This window comes from Engystomops pustulosus, unplaced genomic scaffold, assembly GCF_040894005.1.
Source record: "Engystomops pustulosus unplaced genomic scaffold, aEngPut4.maternal MAT_SCAFFOLD_336, whole genome shotgun sequence".
NCBI lineage: Eukaryota > Metazoa > Chordata > Amphibia > Anura > Leptodactylidae > Engystomops > Engystomops pustulosus.
In genome coordinates this window covers 23776-49259 of record NW_027285215.1, presented here as the reverse complement: position 1 = coordinate 49259, position 25484 = coordinate 23776, and the positions used below count along the sequence as shown (strand labels likewise).

At 55.2% G+C, this 25484-nt stretch overlaps 1 protein-coding gene across 2 annotated transcripts; it reads right to left on the bottom strand.

Moving 5' to 3' along the window:
* Positions 1-5133: 5133 nt before the first annotated feature.
* GBA1 (glucosylceramidase beta 1) lies at positions 5134-16133 on the bottom strand. Of its 2 annotated transcripts, none has more exons than XM_072132294.1 (10): positions 15999-16133; positions 15654-15917; positions 10127-10273; positions 9919-10052; positions 9682-9854; positions 9373-9610; positions 7012-7236; positions 5603-5766; positions 5411-5527; positions 5134-5336 (listed from the first exon to the last, which is right to left on the bottom strand). In XM_072132294.1, the coding sequence occupies exons 1-10, from the start codon at positions 16054-16056 to the stop codon at positions 5228-5230; spliced, it is 1629 nt and encodes a 542-aa protein (XP_071988395.1). In that variant the 5' UTR covers positions 16057-16133; the 3' UTR covers positions 5134-5227. The 2 variants fall into 2 exon arrangements, with proteins under 2 accessions (XP_071988395.1, XP_071988396.1); XM_072132295.1 differs by having other exon boundaries at positions 15720-15917.
* Positions 16134-25484: the final 9351 nt, after the last annotated feature.

The window sequence follows — 25484 nt, the reverse complement described above, 5'->3', positions numbered from 1 at the left end:
ACAGTCTATGAGGATAAGGGGGTGACACAAGAGCTTACAGTCTATGAGGATGAGGGAATGACACAAGATCTTACAGTCTATGAGGATGAGGGGGTGACACAAGAGCTTACAGTCTATGAGGATGAGGAGGGGACACAAGAGCTTACAGTCTATGAGGATGAGGAGGGACACAAGATCTTACAGTCTATGAGGATGAGGAGGGACACAAGAGCTTACAGTCTATGAGGATGAGGGGAGGACACAAGAGCTTACAGTCTATGAGGATGAGGGGGACACAAGAGCTTACAGTCTATGAGGATAAGGGGGTGACACAAGAGCTTACAGTCTATGAGGATGAGGGAATGACACAAGAGCTTACAGTCTATGAGGATGAGGGGGTGACACAAGAGCTTACAGTCTATGAGGATGAGGAGGGGACACAAGAGCTTACAGTCTATGAGGATGAGGAGGGACACAAGATCTTACAGTCTATGAGGATGAGGAGGGACACAAGAGCTTACAGTCTATGAGGATGAGGGGAGGACACAAGAGCTTACAGTCTATGAGGATTAATACACAACGTGGACTTGGAGCAGACATTGACTGGCTTTGGTTTCAACCACAGGGATCTTCTTTTAGCAATAGACAAGGTTCCCTCCTTTTCTGCAAACCTGAGACCCTCGGCAGAAGAATCAGATAAAATAACTGAATCTGACAGAAGTTCTTTAGTTGGATCCATTTCAATATTAGATTCCAATGCAATATCAAAGCTGTTTCCCAGTTTTCTTTAAGATACTGTCTATTATCCCGTCCATAGGATCCCTTGGGTGCGCTGTGTCTTTAGGAGGAAGGTCAGTGTTTTTGACCACCTTCAACATCCATTTTCGGGGCACTATCTCACATTTTGGTTTCATTGGTGTCGAACAACAAACGCTTCCGAAACTCTAAGTTGTAACCTTTTCTCCGGCTCCTTCCACTGGCCCCTTACAAGCTCCTTAAGGGTATCATCATAAGGGAACACCCGTCTCTTTGTATAGACATCTCCAGGGAAATATCCTCTAATTGTAGGATCTCTCCTACGGCCTTGAGCAGATTATCCAGATGGTCGTTAGTAAAGAAGTAACAAGATGATATATTTTGGTCTAGATTTTATCTTGGTCCATAAAATCATCTTGGGAGCGAGTGGGGACCTCTGAATCAGGTTCGGATAATGAGTCCGGGATGAATTCCGAGAATCTAGGGGGAGGGGGAGCAGGTAGAGGGTCTGCTGCCGGAGAGGTCTGACCTGAGGGCTCATCTATGGGGTGGACTTGTCTTCCATTATATTCATCACTCAGCCTACAGGTGCATCATTTACATCTCCTTGCAGTCACTCTTTTAGTTTTAGGATCCTCGGTTTCCTTTTACCTTCTTTTTTTTCTTAGGGACAAATCCTTAAAGAGAAATGGGAAGGCTGCGGCCAAAATATCTACGATGACCTCTTGCACAATCTCCACAGCACCTACTTCTTGGAGAAGGATCTTCAGCCTTAGTGGAGCTTCAGGAGCGTAGAGCGGAGAACCTGGAGACCTCAGGTCAATGCTCCTGACCCTCAGGATACATTTTTTACAATATTGCTTCAGCTGCAGACTCGCGCCGTTTCTGGAGCGTTCCTACATGCACTTCCAGTTTCGTCCGGAAAGTCGTCGTATCTTACCCTGCAGCTTCCGGTCCCTGTAGAGGTCAAGGTTCATCCTTCAGGTTGGAACGACAAGGAAACATGTTATTTCTTTCTATTATAACACCCACAAAACTTTATGATACACAACAATTTGGGACACTAGACCACAGGTCCATAAGGTAGACAGAACTGCCATTAGAGCTCAGAGACACAAGGAGATAATAACGGCCAATAAGCTCAGATATATGAGAGAGAAAGAACTGCTTGTAGAGCTCAGGGACATGAGATAACTGCCTGTAAAGCTAAAAGACTTAAGTAGAACTAAATCCCATCAGTCTAGAGCATCATGTCTCTTTCCATTCTCCAATACCATGTTGCATCCCAGGTCTGGGAGGAGATCCCTCAGAAGAAAATCTGCCGCCTCATCTGCAGCATGTCCAGGTGTTGTAGGGAGGTCATACAGACACGTGGAGGTCACACACAATACTGAGCCCCATCAGGAGCATGCCGAGGTGTTGTAGGGAGGTCATACAGGCACATGGAGGCCACACACACTACTGAGCCTCATCTGCAGCATGTCCAGGTGTTGTAGGGAAGTCATATAGACACGTGGAGGTCACACACACTACTGAGCCTCATCAGGAGCATGCCCAGGCATTGTAGGGAGGTCATACAGGCACATGGAGGTCACACACTACTGAACCTCATCAGGAGAATGCCCAGGTATTGTACGGAGGTCATACAGGCACGTGGAGGTCACACACACTAGTGAGCCCCATCAGGAGAATGCACAGGAATTGTAGGGAGGTCATACAGGCATGGGGAGGCCACACACTACTGAGCCTCATCAGGATCATGCCAAGGCCTTGTAGGGAGGTCATACAGGCACGTGGTGGCCACACACACTACTGAGCCTCATCAGGATCATGCCAAGGCCTTGTAGGGAGGTCATACAGGCACGTGGTGGCCACACACACTACTGATCCTCATCAGGAGCATGCCCAGGTGTTGTAGGGAGGTCATACAGGCATGGGGAGGCCACACACTACTGAGCCTCATCAGGATCATGCCAAGGCCTTGTAGGGAGGTCATACAGGCACGTGGTGGCCACACACACTACTGATCCTCATCAGGAGCATGCCCAGGTGTTGTAGGGAGATCATACAGGCACGTGGTGGCCACACACACTACTGTGCCTCATCAGGAGCATGCCGAGACTTTGTAGGGAGGTCATACAGGCACGTGGAGGTCACACACAATACTGAGCCTCATCAGGAGCATGCCGAGACTTTGTAGGGAGGTCATACAGGCACGTGGAGGTCACACACAATACTGAGCCTCATCAGGAGCATGCCCAGGCATTGTAGGGAGTTCATACAGGCACATGGAGGCCACACACAATACTGAGCCTCATCAGGAGCATGCCGAGACTTTGTAGGGAGGTCATACAGGCACGTGGAGGCCACACACACTACTGAGCCCCATAAGGAGCATCCCCAGGGATTATAGGGAGGTCATACAGGCACGTGGAAGCCACACACTACTGGGCCTCATCAGGAGCATGCCGAGACATTGTAGGGTGGTCATACAGGCACGTAGAGGTCACACACAATACTGAGCCTCATCAGGAGCATGCCCTGGTGTTGTAGGGAGGACATACAGGCACGTGGAGGCCACATACACTACTGAGCCCTATAAGGAGCATGCCCAGGGATTATAGGGAGGTCATACAGGCACGTGGAAGCCACGCACTACTGAGCCTCATAAGGAGCATGCCGAGACATTGTAGGGAGGTCATACAGGCACGGGGAGGCGTCACGCTTACACTGTAATTGTATCAACCTGAAATTTAATTTTCTACTTGGATTTTGAGGATCATTCCACTTCAGACCCCAGGTGGTATTCATTGTGATTTTCATTGATCATTTTGAGGTTTTCTTGTTCTCCTCACATTCCACTACGTAATAAATAAAGAATACAATGGAAGATATAATTCATGGAGATCTAGGATGTGGGATTTTAGGGTTTTCTTTATTTGTTTAAGCAGTGTATATTATCAGGAGTGAGGGTCGGACTGGCCCACCGATGCGTTGGTAAAAACATCAGAGGGCCGAATATCTCTGCCCCCGCCATGTGTTGGCTCCTCCCCTGTCATCCCTGACTCCGCCCCCTTCCAGACGTGTTGGGGCTCAATCTGTGTCTGGAGAGGGCACATTGCTATTAGCTTTGTGCATTATCACTTCTCCCCTGTAACTGTGATGGCAGCCGGCGCGGAGTGATGATGTCATCATCTGCCGACATCACAGCCACAGAGGAAGATAAGAAGAGGCACAGAGACAGGGGAGGGTGTGCGGTCTCGCTGTGTGCAGGTCCGACGTCTCGCTGTGTGCAGGTCCGACGTCTCGCTGTGTGCAGGTCCGACGTCTCGCTGTGTGCAGGTCCGACGTCTCGCTGTGTGCAGGTCCGACGTCTCGCTGTGTGCAGGTCCGACGTCTCGCTGTGTGCAGGTCCAGGGTCTCGCTGTGTGCAGGTCCAGGGTCTCGCTGTGTGCAGGTCCAGGGTCTCGCTGTGTGCAGGTCCAGGGTCTCACTGTGTGCAGGTCCGACGTCTCGCTGTGTGCAGGTCCCGTGTCTCGCTATGTGCAGGTCCCGTGTCTCGCTATGTGCAGGTCCGGGGTCTCGCTATGTGCAGGTCCGGGGTCTCGCTGGGTGCAGGTCTGTGGTCTCGCTGTGTGTGCGGGTCTGACGTCTCGCTGTGTGCAGGTCCAGGGTCTCGCTGTGTGCAGGTCCAGGGTCTCGCTGCGTACAGGTCCGGGGTCTCGCTGTGTGTGCAGGTCTGACGTCTCGCTGTGTGTGCAGGTCTGACGTCTCGCTGTGTGCAGGTCCAGGGTCTCGCTGTGTGCAGGTCCGACGTCTCGCTGTGTGCAGGTCCCGTGTCTCGCTATGTGCAGGTCCCGTGTCTCGCTATGTGCAGGTCCCGTGTCTCGCTATGTGCAGGTCCGGGGTCTCGCTGGGTGCAGGTCTGTGGTCTCGCTGCGTGCAGGTCTGAGGTCTCGCTGTGTGTGCGGGTCTGACGTCTCGATGTGTGCAGGTCCAGGGTCTTGCTGTGTGCAGGTCCAGGGTCTCGCTGCGTACAGGTCCGGGGTCTCGCTGTGTGTGCAGGTCTGACGTCTCGCTGTGTGTGCAGGTCTGACGTCTCGCTGTGTGTGCAGGTCTGACGTCTCGCTGTGTGTGCAGGTCTGACGTCTCGCTGTGTGCGGGTCTGAAGTCTCGCTGTGTGCAGGTCCGGGGTCTAGCTGCGTGCAGGTCCGCGGTGTGCGAGGAGTTAACCCCGTGTGATGCAGGAATCTCGCACGTCCCCTGTGCAGGCGGCTGCTGTGAGTAACGCGGTCACGTCAGTGCAGAGCAATGCTCGGGGCTGCCAGGACAGGCAGGGTGGAGCTGCTGGCAGCGCGGACCCTTGCGTCGTGTCACATCAGGTAGAGCCAGGAAACATTCTACTCGCCAGAGGGTTTATTCACAAAACAGACACGTGTAGCGTCCAGCACTGCACGACTGCCGGGCCAAGGGCGCCCCCTGCTGACTGCACTCAGGAACTGCGCCTCCACACGTACGTCTGGATGGAGCCTCCGCGGGATACGGCCTCTATCAGCCCTGCAGACGGGTCCACGATGGAAAAACGGACATCCTGCGAATCCCTGCGACAAGAACACAAGCGAAGCTGAGACTGGATTCATCAGGACCCCTGACCCATATGGCCGAGGCCACCTACCTGTTCAGGACAATCACAACGGCAGATCCATCCGGGCAGAGGAAGGCCACGCTCTCCAGCAACGACTTCTGGTTGGTGTCCAATCCAACACGTTGCGACCCCGGAGGGACAAACTTACTGTAAACACCAGGAAATGGGGTCAGTGATGGAGCGGGGCCCAGGACCGGCACATACACCGGATGTTCCTCTCACCTGAAGTGCGCCATGTGGTAGAAGGTGGGCTGCTTATAGAAGACGTCCTTCCCCAAGTCCACAATGATGGGACTGTCCACGTTATTACCCACCCACGTGGGGCCACCACTCACATCCAGCGCCAGGTTCCAGTCAGTCCACCCCGTCACATGATAATTCAGATCCTGAGACAAAGGACATCAAAGAGGTGGACAACCCCCAACGTCATCAACAGGGAGGTCTCCCAAGTGTGGAGGCACAAGAGGAGGCACCTCCAAGGCTCCGAAACACAGGACAGGAGAGGGCCCGGGGGCCGAGAGGAGGGCACAGGAGAGGAGAGGGCCCGGGGGACCAGAGGAGGGCACAGGAGAGGAGAGGGCCCGGGGGGCCGAGAGGAGAGGGCCCGGGGGACCAGAGGAGGGCACAGGAGAGGAGAGGGCCCGGGGGACCAGAGGAGGGCACAGGAGAGGAGAGGCCCCGGGGGGCCGAGAGGAGAGGGCCCGGGGGGCCGAGAGGAGAGGGCCCGGGGGGCCGAGAGGAGAGGGCCCGGGGGGCCGAGAGGAGAGGGCCCGGGGGGCCGAGAGGAGAGGGCCCGGGGGGCCGAGAGGAGAGGGCCCGGGGGGCCGAGAGGAGAGGGTCCGGGGGGCCGAGAGGAGAGGGTCCGGGGGGCCGAGAGGAGAGGGTCCGGGGGACCAGAGGAGAGGGCCCGGGGGACCAGAGGAGAGGGCCCGGGGGACCAGAGGAGAGGGCCCGGGGGACCAGAGGAGGGCACAGGAGAGGAGGGCCCGGGGGCCGAGAGGAGAGGGCCCGGGGGACCAGAGGAGGGAACAGGAGAGGAAGGCACGGGAGAGGAAGGCACAGGAGAGGAGGGAACAGGAGAGGAGGGAACAGGAGAGGAGGGAACAGGAGAGGAGGGCACGGGAGAGGAGGGCACGGGAGACGATGGCACGGGAGACGACAGGAGGGGAGTGCACAGGAGAGGAAGGCACAGAAGAGGAGGGAACAGGAGAGGAGGGCACGGGAGAGGATGGCACGGGAGAGGATGGCACGGGAGAGGATGGCACGGGAGACGACAGGAGGGGAGTGCATAGGAGAGGAGGGCACGGGAGAGGAGGGCACGGGAGAGGATAGCACGGGAGAGGATGGCACGGGAGAGGATGGCACGGGAGAGGATGGCACGGGAGAGGATGGCACGGGAGAGGATGGCACGGGAGAGGATGGCACGGGAGAGGATGGCACGGGAGACGACAGGAGGGGAGTGCACAGGAGAGGAGGGCACAGGTGTCTATTAGTGTCTTACTCTCCTCTCCATAGCTGAGTGTGCAGGTGTATGTGGGATTGGGAGGAGTAGCTGGTAGCAGGTGATAGCCCCATATGTCCATGTGATGGTAGTGTGCCCCGGGTCACAGGTCAGTACTGTAGGACCTCACCTCTATCATCCGCCGGCTGTACTCATTTCCCCTCTCCCAGCTTCCCAGGCGCACACCCTTATCCCAGGGAACAAAGCCGGCACACGCCTCCGTGCCAAACAGGTAGTATTCTGGGTAATAGTGGTGGGTGCTGCCCAGGCTGATGTCTGCTGGGATCAGAGAGTCCAGGTACCAGTGCACTGCAATGCCATGGACATAGCGAGCCGCCCGGAGGTCAGACAGGATCTGGAAGAGGAGGTAGCAGAATAGTGAGTGCAGCTCTGGGGTATAATACAGGATGTAACTCAGGATCAGTACAAGATAAGTAATGTCATGTATGTACACAGTGACTGCACCAGCAGCAGAATAGTGAGTGCAGCTCTGGGGTATAATACAGGATGTAACTCAGGATCAGTACAGGATAAGTAATGTCATGTATGTACACAGTGACTACACCAGCAGCAGAATAGTGAGTGCAGCTCTGGGGTATAATACAGGATGTAACTCAGGATCAGTACAGGATAAGTAATGTCATGTATGTACACAGTGACTGCACCAGCAGCAGAATAGTGAGTGCAGCTCTGGAGTATAATACAGGATGTAACTCAGGATCAGTACAGGATAAGTAATGTCATGTATGTACACAGTGACTGCACCAGCAGAATAGTGAGTGCAGCTCTGGAGTATAATACAGGATGTAACTCAGGATCAGTACAGGATAAGTAATGTCATGTATGTACACAGTGACTGCACCAGCAGCAGAATAGTGAGTGCAGCTCTGGAGTGTAATACAGGATCAGTACAGGATAAGTAATGTCATGTATGTACACAGTGACTGCACCAGCAGCAGAATAGTGAGTGCAGCTCTGGGGTATAATACAGGATGTAACTCAGGATCAGTACAGGATAAGTAATGTCATGTATGTACACAGTGACTGCACCAGCAGCAGAATAGTGAGTGCAGCTCTGGGGTATAATACAGGATGTAACTCAGGATCAGTACAGGATAAGTAATGTCATGTATGTGCACAGTGACTGCACCAGCAGCAGAATAGTGAGTGCAGCTCTGGGGTATAATACAGGATGTAACTCAGGATCAGTACAGGATAAGTAATGTCATGTATGTACACAGTGACTGCACCAGCAGCAGAATAGTGAGTGCAGCTCTGGGGTATAATACAGGATGTAACTCAGGATCAGTACAGGATAAGTAATGTCATGTATGTACACAGTGACTGCACCAGCAGCAGAATAGTGAGCGCAGCTCTGGAGTATAATACAGGATGTAACTCAGGATCAGTACAGGATAAGTAATGTCATGTATGTACACAGTGACTGCACCAGCAGCAGAATAGTGAGTGCAGCTCTGGGGTATAATACAGGATGTAACTCAGGATCAGTACAGGATAAGTGATGTCATGTATATACACAGTGACTGCACCAGCAGCAGAATAGTGAGTGCAGCTCTGGGGTATAATACAGGATGTAACTCAGGATCAGTACAGGATAAGTAATGTCATGTATGTACACAGTGACTGCACCAGCAGCAGAATAGTGAGTGCAGCTCTGGGGTATAATACAGGATGTAACTCAGGATCAGTACAGGATAAGTAATGTCATGTATGTACACAGTGACTGCACCAGCAGCAGAATAGTGAGTGCAGCTCTGGGGTATAATACTGGATGTAACTCAGGATCAGTACAGGATAAGTAATGTCATGTATGTACACAGTGACTGCACCAGCAGCAGAATAGTGAGTGCAGCTCTGGGGTATAATACAGGATGTAACTCAGGATCAGTACAGGATAAGTAATGTCATGTATGTACACAGTGACTGCACCAGCAGCAGAATAGTGAGTGCAGCTCTGGGGTATAATACAGGATGTAACTCAGGATCAGTACAGGATAAGTAATGTCATGTATGTACACAGTGACTGCACCAGCAGCAGAATAGTGAGTGCAGCTCTGGAGTATAATACAGGATGTAACTCAGGATCAGTACAGGATAAGTAATGTCATGTATGTACACAGTGACTGCACCAGCAGCAGAATAGTGAGTGCAGCTCTGGGGTATAATACAGGATGTAACTCAGGATCAGTACAGGATAAGTAATGTCATGTATGTACACAGTGACTGCACCAGCAGCAGAATAGTGAGTGCAGCTCTGGAGTATAATACAGGATGTAACTCAGGATCAGTACAGGATAAGTAATGTCATGTATGTACACAGTGACTGCACCAGCAGCAGAATAGTGAGTGCAGCTCTGGGGTATAATACAGGATGTAACTCAGGATCAGTACAGGATAAGTAATGTCATGTATGTACACAGTGACTGCACCAGCAGCAGAATAGTGAGTGCAGCTGTGGGGTGTAACTCACCACTGTGGCCCAGTAAGGCAGCAGGATGCGGTTGTCATCTACAATCATGATGTGGACGTGCCTGTGTGAGCTGTTGGTGAGGGCCGGGCCCAGGTCCAGGGCGATGAAGTCTCGCATTAGTTGGGGGGTGAACCCAAGGCTCTGGAATGGGTAATCCGTGATCATCCCGGCCGTCGGCTCGTTCTCCACAGTCACCGCCCAGAACGTCACATTGTGTTTGGCGTATTCATCCAGGAACCTAGAGGAGAGGAGATGTTCTCCAGGCTGCACGGAGTATTCTGCTGGGGGTGCAGGGGGGGGGGGCACTACCTGATGAAGTACTGGGCCCAGGTCTTGTGGTAGCGGTCTCCTGGAGATCCCTTCAGGGTCCCTTTGCCGGTGATCTTCCCGTTGGTCTTCATCCAGGGAGGGGCGGTCCAGGGACTGGCAAACAGAGATATGGGTCGGGGGGACAAGGCCTTGGCCCTCTGGATGAGCGGGATCTGAGGGGATACATATAGTATGAGGGGTGTGACCCTGCGCGGCGCCCCCTGCTGGACCTCTCACCTTCAGCCTCAGGTCTTCCTCTTGTAGACTGAAGTTCTGCAGGGAGAAGTCTCCGTCCTGGTCCAGGTAGGTGTAGATCCGGATGGAGAAGTCACAGCTGGCCATGGGGACACGGAGGACGCTGTATCCGATACCTGCCAGACAACATAGAGCATGAGGGCAGGCGCTCACCCCAAGGCCAGGGGCACCCACACCCGGACATCAGCACCTTCCTCTGAGAAGTAGGAGCGCAGGAGATTGTCACGGCTGCCCTCGCTCAGGGCCAGGATGTTCATGGCCGCCGAATCCGTCACCGCACCCCCAAAGCCCTTCATGAACTGAAACCGCTTCTTGTCATTGAGGGTCAAGATCAGACCTGGGGAGGAGAGGGTTAACTGTCAGCTTCAGGGTCAGAGCTGGGGAGGAGAGGGTTAACTGTCAGCTTCAGGGTCAAAGCTGGGGAGGAGAGGGTTAACTGTCAGCTTCAGGGTCAGAGCTGGGGAGGAGAGGGTTAACTGTCAGCTTCAGGGTCAGAGCTGGGGAGGAGAGGGTTAACTGTCAGCTATCGGGGTCAGACCTGGCGAGGAGAGGGGTCATCGTCAGCTATCGGGGTCAGACCTGGAGAGGAGAGGGGTCATCGTCAGCTATCAGGGTCAGACCTGGGGAGGAGAGGGGTCATCGTCAGCTATCGGGGTCAGACCTGGGGAGGAGAGGGGTCATCGTCAGCTATCGGGGTCAGACCTGGGGAGGAGAGGGGTCATCGTCAGCTATCGGGGTCAGACCTGGGGAGGGGTCATCGTCAGCTATCAGGGTCAGAGCTGGGGAGGAGAGGGGTCATCGTCAGCTATCGGGGTCAGACCTGGGGAGGAGAGGGGTCATCGTCAGCTATCGGGGTCAGACCTGGGGAGGGGTCATCGTCAGCTATCGGGGTCAGACCTGGGGAGGAGAGGGGTCATCGTCAGCTATCGGGGTCAGACCTGGGGAGGAGAGGGGTCATCGTCAGCTATCGGGGTCAGACCTGGGGAGGGGTCATCGTCAGCTATCAGGGTCAGAGCTGGGGAGGAGAGGGGTCATCGTCAGCTATCGGGGTCAGACCTGGGGAGGAGAGGGGTCATCGTCAGCTATCAGGGTCAGAGCTGGGGAGGAGAGGGGTCATCGTCAGCTATCGGGGTCAGACCTGGGGAGGAGAGGGGTCATCGTCAGCTATCGGGGTCAGACCTGGGGAGGAGAGGGGTCATGGTCAGCTATCAGGGTCAGACCTGGGGAGGAGAGGGGTCATCGTCAGCTATCAGGGTCAGACCTGGGGAAGAGAGGGGTCATCGTCAGCTATCAGGGTCAGAGCTGGGGAGGAGAGGGATCATCGTCAGCTATCAGGGTCAGACCTGGGGAGGAGAGGGGTCATCGTCAGCTATCGGGGTCAGACCTGGGGAGGAGAGGGGTCATCGTCAGCTATCAGGGTCAGACGTGGGGAGGAGAGGGGTCATCGTCAGCTATCAGGGTCAGACGTGGGGAGGAGAGGGGTCATCGTCAGCTATCAGGGTCAGAGCTGGGGAGGAGAGGGGTCATCGTCAGCTATCAGGGTCAGACCTGGGGAGGAGAGGGGTCATCGTCAGCTATCAGGGTCAGACCTGGGGAGGAGAGGGGTCATCGTCAGCTATCGGGGTCAGACCTGGGGAGGAGAGGGGTCATCGTCAGCTATCGGGGTCAGAGCTGGGGAGGAGAGGGGTCATCGTCAGCTATCAGGGTCAGACCTGGGGAAGGGAGGGGTCATCGTCAGCTATCAGGGTCAGACCTGGGGAGGAGAGGGGTCATCGTCAGCTATCAGGGTCAGACCTGGGGAGGAGAGGGGTCATCGTCAGCTATCAGGGTCAGACCTGGGGAGGAGAGGGGTCATCGTCAGCTATCGGGGTCAGACCTGGGGAGGAGAGGGGTCATCGTCAGCTATCGGGGTCAGACCTGGGGAGGAGAGGGGTCATCGTCAGCTATCGGGGTCAGACCTGGGGAGGAGAGGGGTCATCGTCAGCTATCGGGGTCAGACCTGGGGAGGAGAGGGGTCATCGTCAGCTATCAGGGTCAGACCTGGGGAGGAGAGGGGTCATCGTCAGCTATCAGGGTCAGACCTGGGGAGGAGAGGGGTCATCGTCAGCTATCAGGGTCAGACCTGGGGAGGAGAGGGGTCATCGTCAGCTATCGGGGTCAGACCTGGGGAGGAGAGGGGTCATCGTCAGCTATCGGGGTCAGACCTGGGGAGGAGAGGGGTCATCGTCAGCTATCAGGGTCAGACCTGGGGAGGAGAGGGGTCATCGTCAGCTATCAGGGTCAGACCTGGGGAGGAGAGGGGTCATCGTCAGCTATCAGGGTCAGACCTGGGGAGGAGAGGGGTCATCGTCAGCTATCAGGGTCAGACCTGGGGAGGAGAGGGGTCATCGTCAGCTATCGGGGTCAGAGCTGGGGAGGAGAGGGGTCATCGTCAGCTATCAGGGTCAGACCTGGGGAGGAGAGGGGTCATCGTCAGCTATCAGGATCAGACCTGGGGAGGAGAGGGGTCATCGTCAGCTATCAGGATCAGACCTGGGGAGGAGAGGGGTCATCGTCAGCTATCGGGGTCAGACCTGGGGTGGAGAGGGGTCATCGTCAGCTATCAGGGTCAGACCTGGGGAGGGGAGGGGTCATCGTCAGCTATCAGGGTCAGACCTGGGGAGGAGAGGGGTCATCGTCAGCTATCGGGGTCAGACCTGGGGAGGAGAGGGGTCATCGTCAGCTATCGGGGTCAGACCTGGGGAGGAGAGGGGTCATCGTCAGCTATCAGGATCAGACCTGGGGAGGAGAGGGGTCATCCTCAGATATCGGGGTCAGACCTGGGGAGGAGAGGGGTCATCGTCAGCTATCAGGGTCAGACCTGGGGAGGAGAGGGGTCATCGTCAGCTATCGGGGTCAGACCTGGGGAGGGGTCATCGTCAGCTATCGGGGTCAGACCTGGGGAGGAGAGGGGTCATCATCAGCTATCGGGGTCAGACCTGGGGAGGAGAGGGGTCATCATCAGCTATCGGGGTCAGACCTGGGGAGGAGAGGGGTCATCGTCAGCTATCGGGGTCAGACCTGGGGAGGAGAGGGGTCATCGTCAGCTATCGGGGTCAGACCTGGGGAGGAGAGGGGTCATCGTCAGCTATCAGGGTCAGACCTGGGGAGGAGAGGGGTCATCGTCAGCTATCAGGGTCAGACCTGGGGAGGAGAGGGGTCATCGTCAGCTATCGGGGTCAGACCTGGGGAGGAGAGGGGTCATCGTCAGCTATCGGGGTCAGACCTGGGGAGGGGTCATCGTCAGCTATCGGGGTCAGACCTGGGGAGGGGTCATCGTCAGCTATCGGGGTCAGACCTGGGGTGGAGAGGGGTCATCGTCAGCTATCAGGGTCAGACCTGGGGAGGAGAGGGGTCATCGTCAGCTATCAGGGTCAGACCTGGGGAGGAGAGGGGTCATCGTCAGCTATCAGGGTCAGACCTGGGGAGGAGAGGGGTCATCGTCAGCTATCGGGGTCAGACCTGGGGTGGAGAGGGGTCATCGTCAGCTATCAGGGTCAGACCTGGGGTGGAGAGGGGTCATCGTCAGCTATCAGGGTCAGACCTGGGGTGGAGAGGGGTCATCGTCAGCTATCAGGGTCAGACCTGGGGAGGAGAGGGGTCATCGTCAGCTATCAGGGTCAGACCTGGGGAGGAGAGGGGTCATCGTCAGCTATCGGGGTCAGACCTGGGGTGGAGAGGGGTCATCGTCAGCTATCAGGGTCAGACCTGGGGAGGAGAGGGGTCATCGTCAGCTATCGGGGTCAGACCTGGGGTGGAGAGGGGTCATCGTCAGCTATCAGGGTCAGACCTGGGGAGGAGAGGGGTCATCGTCAGCTATCAGGGTCAGACCTGGGGTGGAGAGGGGTCATCGTCAGCTATCGGGGTCAGACCTGGGGAGGAGAGGGGTCATCGTCAGCTATCGGGGTCAGACCTGGGGAGGGGAGGGGTCATCGTCAGCTATTGGGGTCAGACCTGGGGAGGAGAGGGGTCATCGTCAGCTATCAGGGTCAGACCTGGGGAGGAGAGGGGTCATCGTCAGCTATCGGGGTCAGACCTGGGGAGGGGAGGGGTCATCGTCAGCTATAAGGGTCAGACCTGGGGAGGAGAGGGGTCATCGTCAGCTATCGGGGTCAGATCTGGGGAGGAGAGGGGTCATCGTCAGCTATCAGGGTCAGACCTGGGGAGGAGAGGGGTCATCGTCAGCTATCAGGGTCAGACCTGGGGAGGAGAGGGGTCATCGTCAGCTATCAGGGTCAGACCTGGGGAGGAGAGGGGTCATCGTCAGCTATCAGGGTCAGACCTGGGGAGGAGAGGGGTCATCGTCAGCTATCGGGGTCAGACCTGGGGAGGAGAGGGGTCATCGTCAGCTATCGGGGTCAGACCTGGGGAGGAGAGGGGTCATCGTCAGCTATCGGGGTCAGACCTGGGGTGGAGAGGGGTCATCGTCAGCTATCAGGGTCAGACCTGGGGAGGAGAGGGGTCATCGTCAGCTATCGGGGTCAGACCTGGGGAGGAGAGGGGTCATCGTCAGCTATCAGGGTCAGACCTGGGGAGGAGAGGGGTCATCGTCAGCTATCAGGGTCAGAGCTGGGGAGGAGAGGGGTCATCGTCAGCTATCAGGGTCAGAGCTGGGGAGGAGAGGGGTCATCGTCAGCTATCGGGGTCAGACCTGGGGAGGGGAGGGTTAACTGTCAGCTATCAGGGGTCAGACCTGGGGAGGAGAGGGTTAACTGTCAGCTATCAGGGGTCAGAGCTGGGGAGGAGAGGGGTCATTGTCAGCTATCGGGGTCAGACCTGGGGTGGAGAGGGGTCATCGTCAGCTATCAGGGTCAGAGCTGGGGAGGAGAGGGGTCATCGTCAGCTATCAGGGTCAGACCTGGGGAGGAGAGGGGTCATCGTCAGCTATCAGGGTCAGACCTGGGGAGGAGAGGGGTCATTGTCAGCTATCAGGGTCAGACCTGGGGAGGAGAGGGGTCATCGTCAGCTATCGGGGTCAGACCTGGGGAGGAGAGGGGTCATCGTCAGCTATCAGGGTCAGACCTGGGGAGGAGAGGGGTCATCGTCAGCTATCAGGGTCAGACCTGGGGAGGAGAGGGGTCATCGTCAGCTATCGGGGTCAGACCTGGGGAGGAGAGGGGTCATCGTCAGCTATCGGGGTCAGACCTGGGGAGGGGAGGGGTCATCGTCAGCTATCAGGGTCAGACCTGGGGAGGAGAGGGGTCATCGTCAGCTATCGGGGTCAGACCTGGGGAGGAGAGGGGTCATCGTCAGCTATCGCGGTCAGACCTGGGGAGGAGAGGGGTCATCGTCAGCTATCAGGGTCAGACCTGGGGAGGAGAGGGGTCATCGTCAGCTATCAGGGTCAGACCTGGGGAGGAGAGGGGTCATCGTCAGCTATCAGGGTCAGACCTGGGGAGGAGAGGGGTCATCGTCAGCTATCAGGGTCAGACCTGGGGAGGAGAGGGGTCATCGTCAGCTATCGGGGTCAGACCTGGGGAGGAGAGGGGTCATCGTCAGCTATCGGGGTCAGACCTGGGGAGGGGAGGGGTCATCGTCAGCTATCAGGGTCAGACCTGGGGAGGAGAGGGGTCATCGTCAGCTATCGGGGTCAGACCTGGGGTGGAGAGGGGTCATCGTCAGCTATCAGGGTCAGACCTGGGGAGGAGAGGGGTCATCCTCAGATGTCGGGGTCAGACCTGGGGTGGGGTCGTCCTCAGATGTCGGGTGTAGCCGTTGTCCTGTCTGGGGGGCCGTCACCTTACCTGGGGCCCCTGGCGGCTGCTCCTGGATGATGGGGCCCCAGCTCTGCTCCAGACGCTTCCCTGATTGGCTGCTCTCGTAGACGGAGAAGTTCCCAGGGGTCGGAGGTGTCACAGGGTCCAGGGTGTCGCAGTAGGTGGCGTTACACGTGCAGACCACCGAGCTCTGCCCAAAGCTCTGCGGGGCGCATGGACGAGACCCTGCAACAAGACCACCGTCACCTCCATCCACACAGGAGCCCCCCAGATCTCACCACTACAGGGGCCACAGCTTTCCCTCACCTCGGGCCCCTGACCAGGCCACAAGGGCCCCCAGGAGCAGCACAGACACATCCAGCATGGAGAAGGCTGCAAGTACTTCCTGGTCATGTGACACCCAGCATCACGTGATCAGTCACATGTGTGGGAGGAGTCAGGTCTGTGCAGTAGTAATCCTGACATTACAGCGGATGATGGGGGAGTAGTGCAGACATTACAGCGGATGATGGGGGAGTAGTCCTGACATTACAGAGGATGATGGGGGAGTAGTCCTGACATTACAGCGGATGATGGGGGAGTAGTGCAGACATTACAGCGGATGATGGGGGAGTAGTGCAGACATTACAGGGGATGATGGGGGAGTAGTGCAGACATTACAGGGGATGATGGGGGAGTAGTGCAGACATTACAGGGATGATGGGGGAGTAGTGCAGACATTACAGCGGATGATGGGGGAGTAGTGCAGACATTACAGCGGATGATGGGGGAGTAGTGCAGACATTACAGGGGATGATGGGGGAGTAGTGCAGACATTACAGGGGATGATGGGGGAGTAGTGCAGACATTACAGGGGATGATGGGGGAGTAGTGCAGACATTACAGCGGATGATGGGGGAGTAGTGCAGACATTACAGGGGATGATGGGGGAGTAGTGCAGACATTACAGGGGATGATGGGGGAGTAGTGCAGACATTACAGCGGATGATGGGGGAGTAGTGCAGACATTACAGCGGATGATGGGGGAGTAGTGCAGACATTACAGGGGATGATGGGGAAGTAGTGCAGACATTACAAGGGATGATGGGGGAGTAGTCCAGACATTACAGCGGATGATGGGGAAGTAGTGCAGACAATACACGGGATGATGGGGGAGTAGTGCAGACATTACAGGGGATGATGGGGGAGTAGTGCAGACATTACAGGGGATGATGGGGGAGTAGTGCAGACATTACAGGGGATGATGGGGGAGTAGTGCAGACATTACAGGGGATGATGGGGAAGTAGTGCAGACATTACAGCGGATGATGGGGGAGTAGTGCAGACATTACAGGGGATGATGGGGGAGTAGTCCAGACATTACAGCGGATGATGGGGGAGTAGTGCAGACATTACAGGGGATGATGGGGGAGTAGTGCAGACATTACAGGGGATGATGGGGAAGTAGTGCAGACATTACAGCGGATGATGGGGGAGTAGTGCAGACATTACAGGGGATGATGGGGGAGTAGTGCAGACATTACAGGGGATGATGGGGGAGTAGTGCAGACATTACAGAGGATGATGGGGGAGTAGTGCAGACATTACAGGGGATGATGGGGGAGTAGTGCAGACATTACAGGGATGATGGGGGAGTAGTGCAGACATTACAGGGGATGATGGGGGAGTAGTAGTGCAGACATTACAGGGGATGATGGGGGAGTAGTAGTGCAGACATTACAAGGGATAATGGGGGAGTAGTGCAGACATTACATGGGATGATGGGGGAGTAGTGCAGACATTACAGGGGATGATGGGGGAGTAGTGCAGACATTACAGAGGATGATGGGGGAGTAGTGCAGACATTACATGGGATGATGGGGGAGTAGTGCAGACATTACAGGGGATGATGGGGGAGTAGTGCAGACATTACAGCGGATGATTGGGGAGTAGTACAGACATTACAGCGGATGATGGGGGAGTAGTGCAGACATTACAGGGGATGATGGGGGAGTAGTGCAGACATTACATGGGATGATGGGGGAGTAGTGCAGACATTACAGCGGATGATGGGGATGTAGTGCAGACATTACAGCGGATGATGGGGGAGTAGTGCAGACATTACAGGGGATGATGGGGGAGTAGTGCAGACATTACAGCGGATGATGGGGGAGTAGTGCAGACATTACAGCAGATGATGGGGGAGTAGTGCAGACATTACAGGGGATGATGGGGGAGTAGTGCAGACATTACAGGGGATGATGGGGGAGTAGTGCAGACATTACAGAGGATGATGGGGGAGTAGTGCAGACATTACAAGGGATGATGGGGGAGTAGTGCAGACATTACAGAGGATGATGGGGGAGTAGTCCAGACATTACAAGGGATGATGGGGGAGTAGTGCAGACATTACAGCGGATGATTGGGGAGTAGTACAGACATTACAGCGGATGATGGGGGAGTAGTGCAGACATTACAGGGGATGATGGGGGAGTAGTGCAGACATTACAGGGGATGATGGGGGAGTAGTGCAGACATTACAGAGGATGATGGGGGAGTAGTGCAGACATTACAGAGGATGATGGGGGAGTAGTGCAGACATTACAGGGGATGATGGGGGAGTAGTGCAGACATTACAAGGGATGATGGGGGAGTAGTGCAGACATTACAGGGGATGATGGGGGAGTAGTGCAGACATTACAGGGGATGATGGGGGAGTAGTGCAGACATTACAAGGGATGATGGGGGAGTAGTGCAGACATTACAGGGATGATGGGGGAGTAGTGCAGACATTACAGGGGATGATGGGGAAGTAGTGCAGACATTACAGCGGATGATGGGGGAGTAGTGCAGACATTACAGCGGATGATGGGGGAGTAGCGCAGACATTACAGCGGATGATGGGGGAGTAGTGCAGGCATTACAGGGGATGATGGGGAAGTAGTGCAGACATTACAGCGGATGATGGGAAAGTAGTGCAGACATTACAGAGGATGATGGGGGAGTAGTGCAGACATTACAGGGGATGATGGGGGAGTAGTGCAGACATTACAGGGGATGATGGGGGAGTAGTGCAGACATTACAGCGGATGATGGGGAAGTAGTGCAGACATTACAGGGGATGATTGGGGAGTAGTACAGACATTACAGGGGATGATGGGGGAGTAGTCCAGACATTACAGCGGATGATGGGGAAGTAGTGCAGACATTACAGGGGATGATGGGGGAGTAGTCCAGACATTACAGCGGATGATGGGGAAGTAGTGCAGACATTACAGGGGATGATTGGGGAGTAGTGCAGACATTACAGGGGATGATGGGGGAGTAGTCCAGACATTACAGCGGATGATGGGGAAGTAGTGCAGACATTACAGGGGATGATGGGGGAGTAGTGCAGACATTACAGGGGATGATGGGGGAGTAGTCCAGACATTACAGCGGATGATGGGGAAGTAGTGCAGACATTACAGGGGATGATGGGGGAGTAGTGCAGACATTACAGGGGATGATGGGGGAGTAGTGCAGACATTACAGGGGATGATGGGGGAGTAGTGCAGACATTACAGGGGATGATGGGGGAGTAGTGCAGACATTACAGGGGATGATGGGGGAGTAGTGCAGACATTACAGCGGATGATGGGGAAGTAGTGCAGACATTACAAGGGATGATGGGGGAGTAGTGCAGACATTACAGCGGATGATGGGGAAGTAGTGCAGACATTACAGCGGATGATGGGGAAGTTGTGCAGACATTACAGGGGATGATGGGGGAGTAGTGCAGACATTACAGCGGATGATGGGGGAGTAGTGCAGACATTACAAGGGATGATGGGGGAGTAGTGCAGACATTACAAGGGATGATGGGGGAGTAGTGCAGACATTACAGCGGATGATTGGGGAGTAGTACAGACATTACAGCGGATGATGGGGAAGTTGTGCAGACATTACAGGGGATGATGGGGGAGTAGTGCAGACATTACAGCGGATGATGGGGGAGTAGTGCAGACATTACAGCGGATGATGGGGGAGTAGTGCAGACATTACAGGGGATGATGGGGGAGTAGTGCAGACATTACAGAGGATGATGGGGGAGTAGTGCAGACATTACAAGGGATGATGGGGGAGTAGTGCAGACATTACAGCGGATGATGGGGGAGTAGTGCAGACATTACAGCGGATGATGGGGATGTAGTGCAGACATTACAAGGGATGATGGGGAAGTAGTGCAGACATTACAAGGGATGATGGGGGAGTAGTACAGACATTACATGGGATGATAGGGATGTAGTGCAGACATTACAGCGGATGATGGGGGTGTAGTACGGACATTACAGGGGATGATGGGGGAGTAGTGCAGGCATCCAGTCAGTACAGTGTACCGGGGCATCCAGTAACCTGTGTGCAGTCAGTACAGTGTACCGGGGGATCCAGTAACCTGTGTGCAGTCAGTACAGTGTACCGGGGGATCCAGTGACCTGTGTGCAGTCAGTACAGTGTACCAGGAGATCCAGTAACCTGTGTGCAGTCAGTACAGTGTACCGGGGGATCCAGTAACCTGTGTGCAGTCAGTACAGTGTACCGGGGGATCCAGTAACCTGTGTGCAGTCAGTACAGTGTACCGGGGGATCCAGTAACCTGTGTGCAGTCAGTACAGTGTACCAGGGGATCCAGTAACCTGTGTGCAGTCAGTACAGTGTACCGGGGATCCAGTTACCTGTGTGCAGTCAGTACAGTGTACCGGGGGATCCAGTAACCTGTGTGCAGTCAGTACAGTGTACCGGGGGATCCAGTAACCTGTGTGCAGTCAGTACAGTGTACCGGGGGATCCAGTAACCTGTGTGCAGTCAGTACAGTGTACCGGGGGATCCAGTAACCTGTGTGCAGTCAGTACTGTGTACCGGGGGATCCAGTAACCTGTGTGCAGTCAGTACAGTGTACCGGGGGCTCCAGTAACCTGTGTGCAGTCAGTACTGTGTACCGGGGGATCCAGTAACCTGTGTGCAGTCAGTACAGTGTACCGGGGGCTCCAGTAACCTGTGTGCAGTCAGTACAGTGTACCGGGGGATCCAGTAACCTGTGTGCAGTCAGTACAGCAGTACCAGGAGATCCAGTAACCTGTGTGCAGTCAGTACAGTGTAACGGGGGATCCAGTAACCTGTGTGCAGTCAGTACTGTGTACCGGGGGATCCAGTAACCTGTGTGCAGTCAGTACAGTGTACCGGGGGCTCCAGTAACCTGTGTGCAGTCAGTACAGTGTAACGGGGGATCCAGTAACCTGTGTGCAGTCAGTACAGTGTACCAGGAGATCCAGTAACCTGTGTGCAGTCAGTACAGTGTACCAGGGGATCCAGTAACCAGTGTACAGTCAGTACAGTGTACCAGGGGATCCAGTAACCTGTGTGCAGTCAGTACAGTGTACCAGGAGATCCAGTAACCTGTGTGCAGTCAGTACAGTGTACCAGGGGATCCAGTAACCTGTGTGCAGTCAGTACAGTGTACCGGGGGCTCCAGTAACCTGTGTGCAGTCATTACAGTGTACCGGGGGCTCCAGTAACCTGTGTGCGGTCAGTACAGTGTACCGGGGATCCAGTAACCTGTGTGCAGTCAGTACAGTGTACCGGGGGGTCCAGTAACCTGTGTGCAGTCAGTACAGTGTACCAGGCATCCAGTAACCTGTGTACAGTCAGTACAGTGTACCAGGAGATCCAGTAACCTGTGTGCAGTCAGTACAGTGTACCAGGAGATCCAGTAACCTGTGCGCAGTCAGTACAGTGTACCAGGGGATCCAGTAACCTGTGTGCAGTCAGTACAGTGTACCGGGGCATCCAGTAACCTGTGTGCAGTCAGTACAGTGTACCAGGAGATCCAGTAACCTGTGTGCAGTCAGTACAGTGTACCGGGGGATCCAGTAACCTGTGTGCAGTCAGTACAGTGTACCAGGGCTCCAGTAACCTGTGTGCAGTCAGTACAGTGTACCGGGGGATCCAGTAACCTGTGTGCAGTCAGTACAGTGTACCGGGGGATCCAGTAACCTGTGTGCAGTCAGTACAGTGTACCGGGGGATCCAGTAACCTGTGTGCAGTCAGTACAGTGTACCGGGGGATCCAGTAACCTGTGTGCAGTCAGTACAGTGTACCGGGGGATCCAGTAACCTGTGTGCAGTCAGTACAGTGTACCGGGGGATCCAGTAACCTGTGTGCAGTCAGTACAGTGTACCGGGGGATCCAGTAACCTGTGTGCAGTCAGTACAGTGTACCAGGAGATCCAGTAACCTGTGTGCAGTCAGTACAGTGTACCAGGGGATCCAGTAACCTGTGTGCAGTCAGTACAGTGTACCGGGGCATCCAGTAACCTGTGTGCAGTCAGTACAGTGTACCGGGGCATCCAGCAACCTGTGTGCAGTCAGTACAGAGTACCGGGGGATCCAGTAACCTGTGTGCAGTCAGTACAGTGTACCGGGGGATCCAGTAACCTGTGTGCAGTCAGTACAGTGTACCAGGGGATCCAGTAACCTGTGTGCAGTCAGTACAGTGTACCAGGGGATCCAGTAACCTGTGTGCAGTCAGTACAGTGTACCGGGGCATCCAGTAACCTGTGTGCAGTCAGTACAGTGTACCGGGGCATCCAGCAACCTGTGTGCAGTCAGTACAGTGTACCGGGGGATCCAGTAACCTGTGTGCAGTCAGTACAGTGTACCGGGGGATCCAGTAACCTGTGTGCAGTCAGTACAGTATACCAGGGGATCCAGTAACCTGTGTGCAGTCAGTACAGCAGTACCGGGGGATCCAGTAACCTGTGTGCAGTCAGTACAGTGTACCAGGAGATCCAGTAACCTGTGTGCAGTCTGTACAGTGTACCAGGGGATCCAGTAACCTGTGTGCAGTCAGTACAGTGTACCGGGGCATCCAGTAACCTGTGTGCAGTCAGTACAGTGTACCGGGGCATCCAGCAACCTGTGTGCAGTCAGTACAGTGTACCGGGGGATCCAGTAACCTGTGTGCAGTCAGTACAGTGTACCAGGGGATCCAGTAACCTGTGTGCAGTCAGTACAGCAGTACCGGGGGATCCAGTAACCTGTGTGCAGTCAGTACAGTGTACCGGGGGATCCAGTAACCTGTGTGCAGTCAGTACAGTGTACCAGGGGATCCAGTAACCTGTGTGCAGTCAGTACAGCAGTACCGGGGGATCCAGTAACCTGTGTGCAGTCAGTACAGTGTACCGGGGGATCCAGTAACCTGTGTGCAGTCAGTACAGCAGTACCGGGGGATCCAGTAACCTGTGTGCAGTCAGTACAGCAGTACCAGGAGATCCAGTAACCTGTGTGCAGTCAGTACAGTGTACCAGGCATCCAGTAACCTGTGTACAGTCAGTACAGTGTACCAGGAGATCCAGTAACCTGTGTGCAGTCAGTACAGTGTACCAGGAGATCCAGTAACCTGTGCGCAGTCAGTACAGTGTACCAGGGGATCCAGTAACCTGTGTGCAGTCAGTACAGTGTACCGGGGCATCCAGTAACCTGTGTGCAGTCAGTACAGTGTACCAGGAGATCCAGTAACCTGTGTGCAGTCAGTACAGTGTACCGGGGGATCCAGTAACCTGTGTGCAGTCAGTACAGTGTACCAGGGCTCCAGTAACCTGTGTGCAGTCAGTACAGTGTACCGGGGGATCCAGTAACCTGTGTGCAGTCAGTACAGTGTACCGGGGGATCCAGTAACCTGTGTGCAGTCAGTACAGTGTACCGGGGGATCCAGTAACCTGTGTGCAGTCAGTACAGTGTACCGGGGGATCCAGTAACCTGTGTGCAGTCAGTACAGTGTACCGGGGGATCCAGTAACCTGTGTGCAGTCAGTACAGTGTACCGGGGGATCCAGTAACCTGTGTGCAGTCAGTACAGTGTACCGGGGGATCCAGTAACCTGTGTGCAGTCAGTACAGTGTACCAGGAGATCCAGTAACCTGTGTGCAGTCAGTACAGTGTACCAGGAGATCCAGTAACCTGTGTACAGTCAGTACAGTGTACCGGGGGATCCAGTAACCTGTGTGCAGTCAGTACAGTGTACCGGGGGATCCAGTAACCTGTGTGCAGTCAGTACAGTGTACCAGGGGATCCAGTAACCTGTGTGCAGTCAGTACAGTGTACCAGGAGATCCAGTAACCTGTGTGCAGTCAGTACAGTGTACCAGGAGATCCAGTAACCTGTGTACAGTCAGTACAGTGTACCAGGAGATCCAGTAACCTGTGTACAGTCAGTACAGTGTACCGGGGGATCCAGTAACCTGTGTGCAGTCAGTACAGTGTACCGGGGGATCCAGTAACCTGTGTGCAGTCAGTACAGTGTACCGGGGGATCCAGTAACCTGTGTGCAGTCAGTACAGTGTACCAGGAGATCCAGTAACCTGTGTGCAGTCAGTACAGTGTACCAGGAGATCCAGTAACCTGTGTACAGTCAGTACAGTGTACCGGGGGATCCAGTAACCTGTGTGCAGTCAGTACAGTGTACCGGGGGATCCAGTAACCTGTGCGCAGTCAGTACAGTGTACCGGGGGATCCAGTAACCTGTGTGCAGTCAGTACAGTGTACCGGGGGATCCAGTAACCTGTGTGCAGTCAGTACAGTGTACCGGGGGATCCAGTAACCTGTGTGCAGTCAGTACAGTGTACCGGGGCATCCAGTAACCTGTGTGCAGTCAGTACAGTGTACCGGGGCATCCAGTAACCTGTGTGCAGTCAGTACAGTGTACCGGGGCATCCAGCAACCTGTGTGCAGTCAGTACAGAGTACCGGGGGATCCAGTAACCTGTGTGCAGTCAGTACAGTGTACCGGGGGATCCAGTAACCTGTGTGCAGTCAGTACAGTGTACCAGGGGATCCAGTAACCTGTGTGCAGTCAGTACAGTGTACCAGGGGATCCAGTAACCTGTGTGCAGTCAGTACAGTGTACCGGGGCATCCAGTAACCTGTGTGCAGTCAGTACAGTGTACTGGGGCATCCAGCAACCTGTGTGCAGTCAGTACAGTGTACCGGGGGATCCAGTAACCTGTGTGCAGTCAGTACAGTGTACCGGGGGATCCAGTAACCTGTGTGCAGTCAGTACAGTATACCAGGGGATCCAGTAACCTGTGTGCAGTCAGTACAGCAGTACCGGGGGATCCAGTAACCTGTGTGCAGTCAGTACAGTGTACCAGGAGATCCAGTAACCTGTGTGCAGTCTGTACAGTGTACCAGGGGATCCAGTAACCTGTGTGCAGTCAGTACAGTGTACCGGGGCATCCAGTAACCTGTGTGCAGTCAGTACAGTGTACCGGGGCATCCAGCAACCTGTGTGCAGTCAGTACAGTGTACCGGGGGATCCAGTAACCTGTGTGCAGTCAGTACAGTGTACCAGGGGATCCAGTAACCTGTGTGCAGTCAGTACAGCAGTACCGGGGGATCCAGTAACCTGTGTGCAGTCAGTACAGTGTACCGGGGGATCCAGTAACCTGTGTGCAGTCAGTACAGTGTACCAGGGGATCCAGTAACCTGTGTGCAGTCAGTACAGCAGTACCGGGGGATCCAGTAACCTGTGTGCAGTCAGTACAGTGTACCGGGGGATCCAGTAACCTGTGTGCAGTCAGTACAGCAGTACCGGGGGATCCAGTAACCTGTGTGCAGTCAGTACAGCAGTACCAGGAGATCCAGTAACCAGTGTGTAGTCAGTACAGCAGTACCAGGGGATCCAGTAACCAGTGTGTAGTCAGTACAGCAGTACCAGGGGATCCACTTACACTTATAGAATTTGGAATATTAACACACGGCTCCGGTTCTTTTTCGGATGC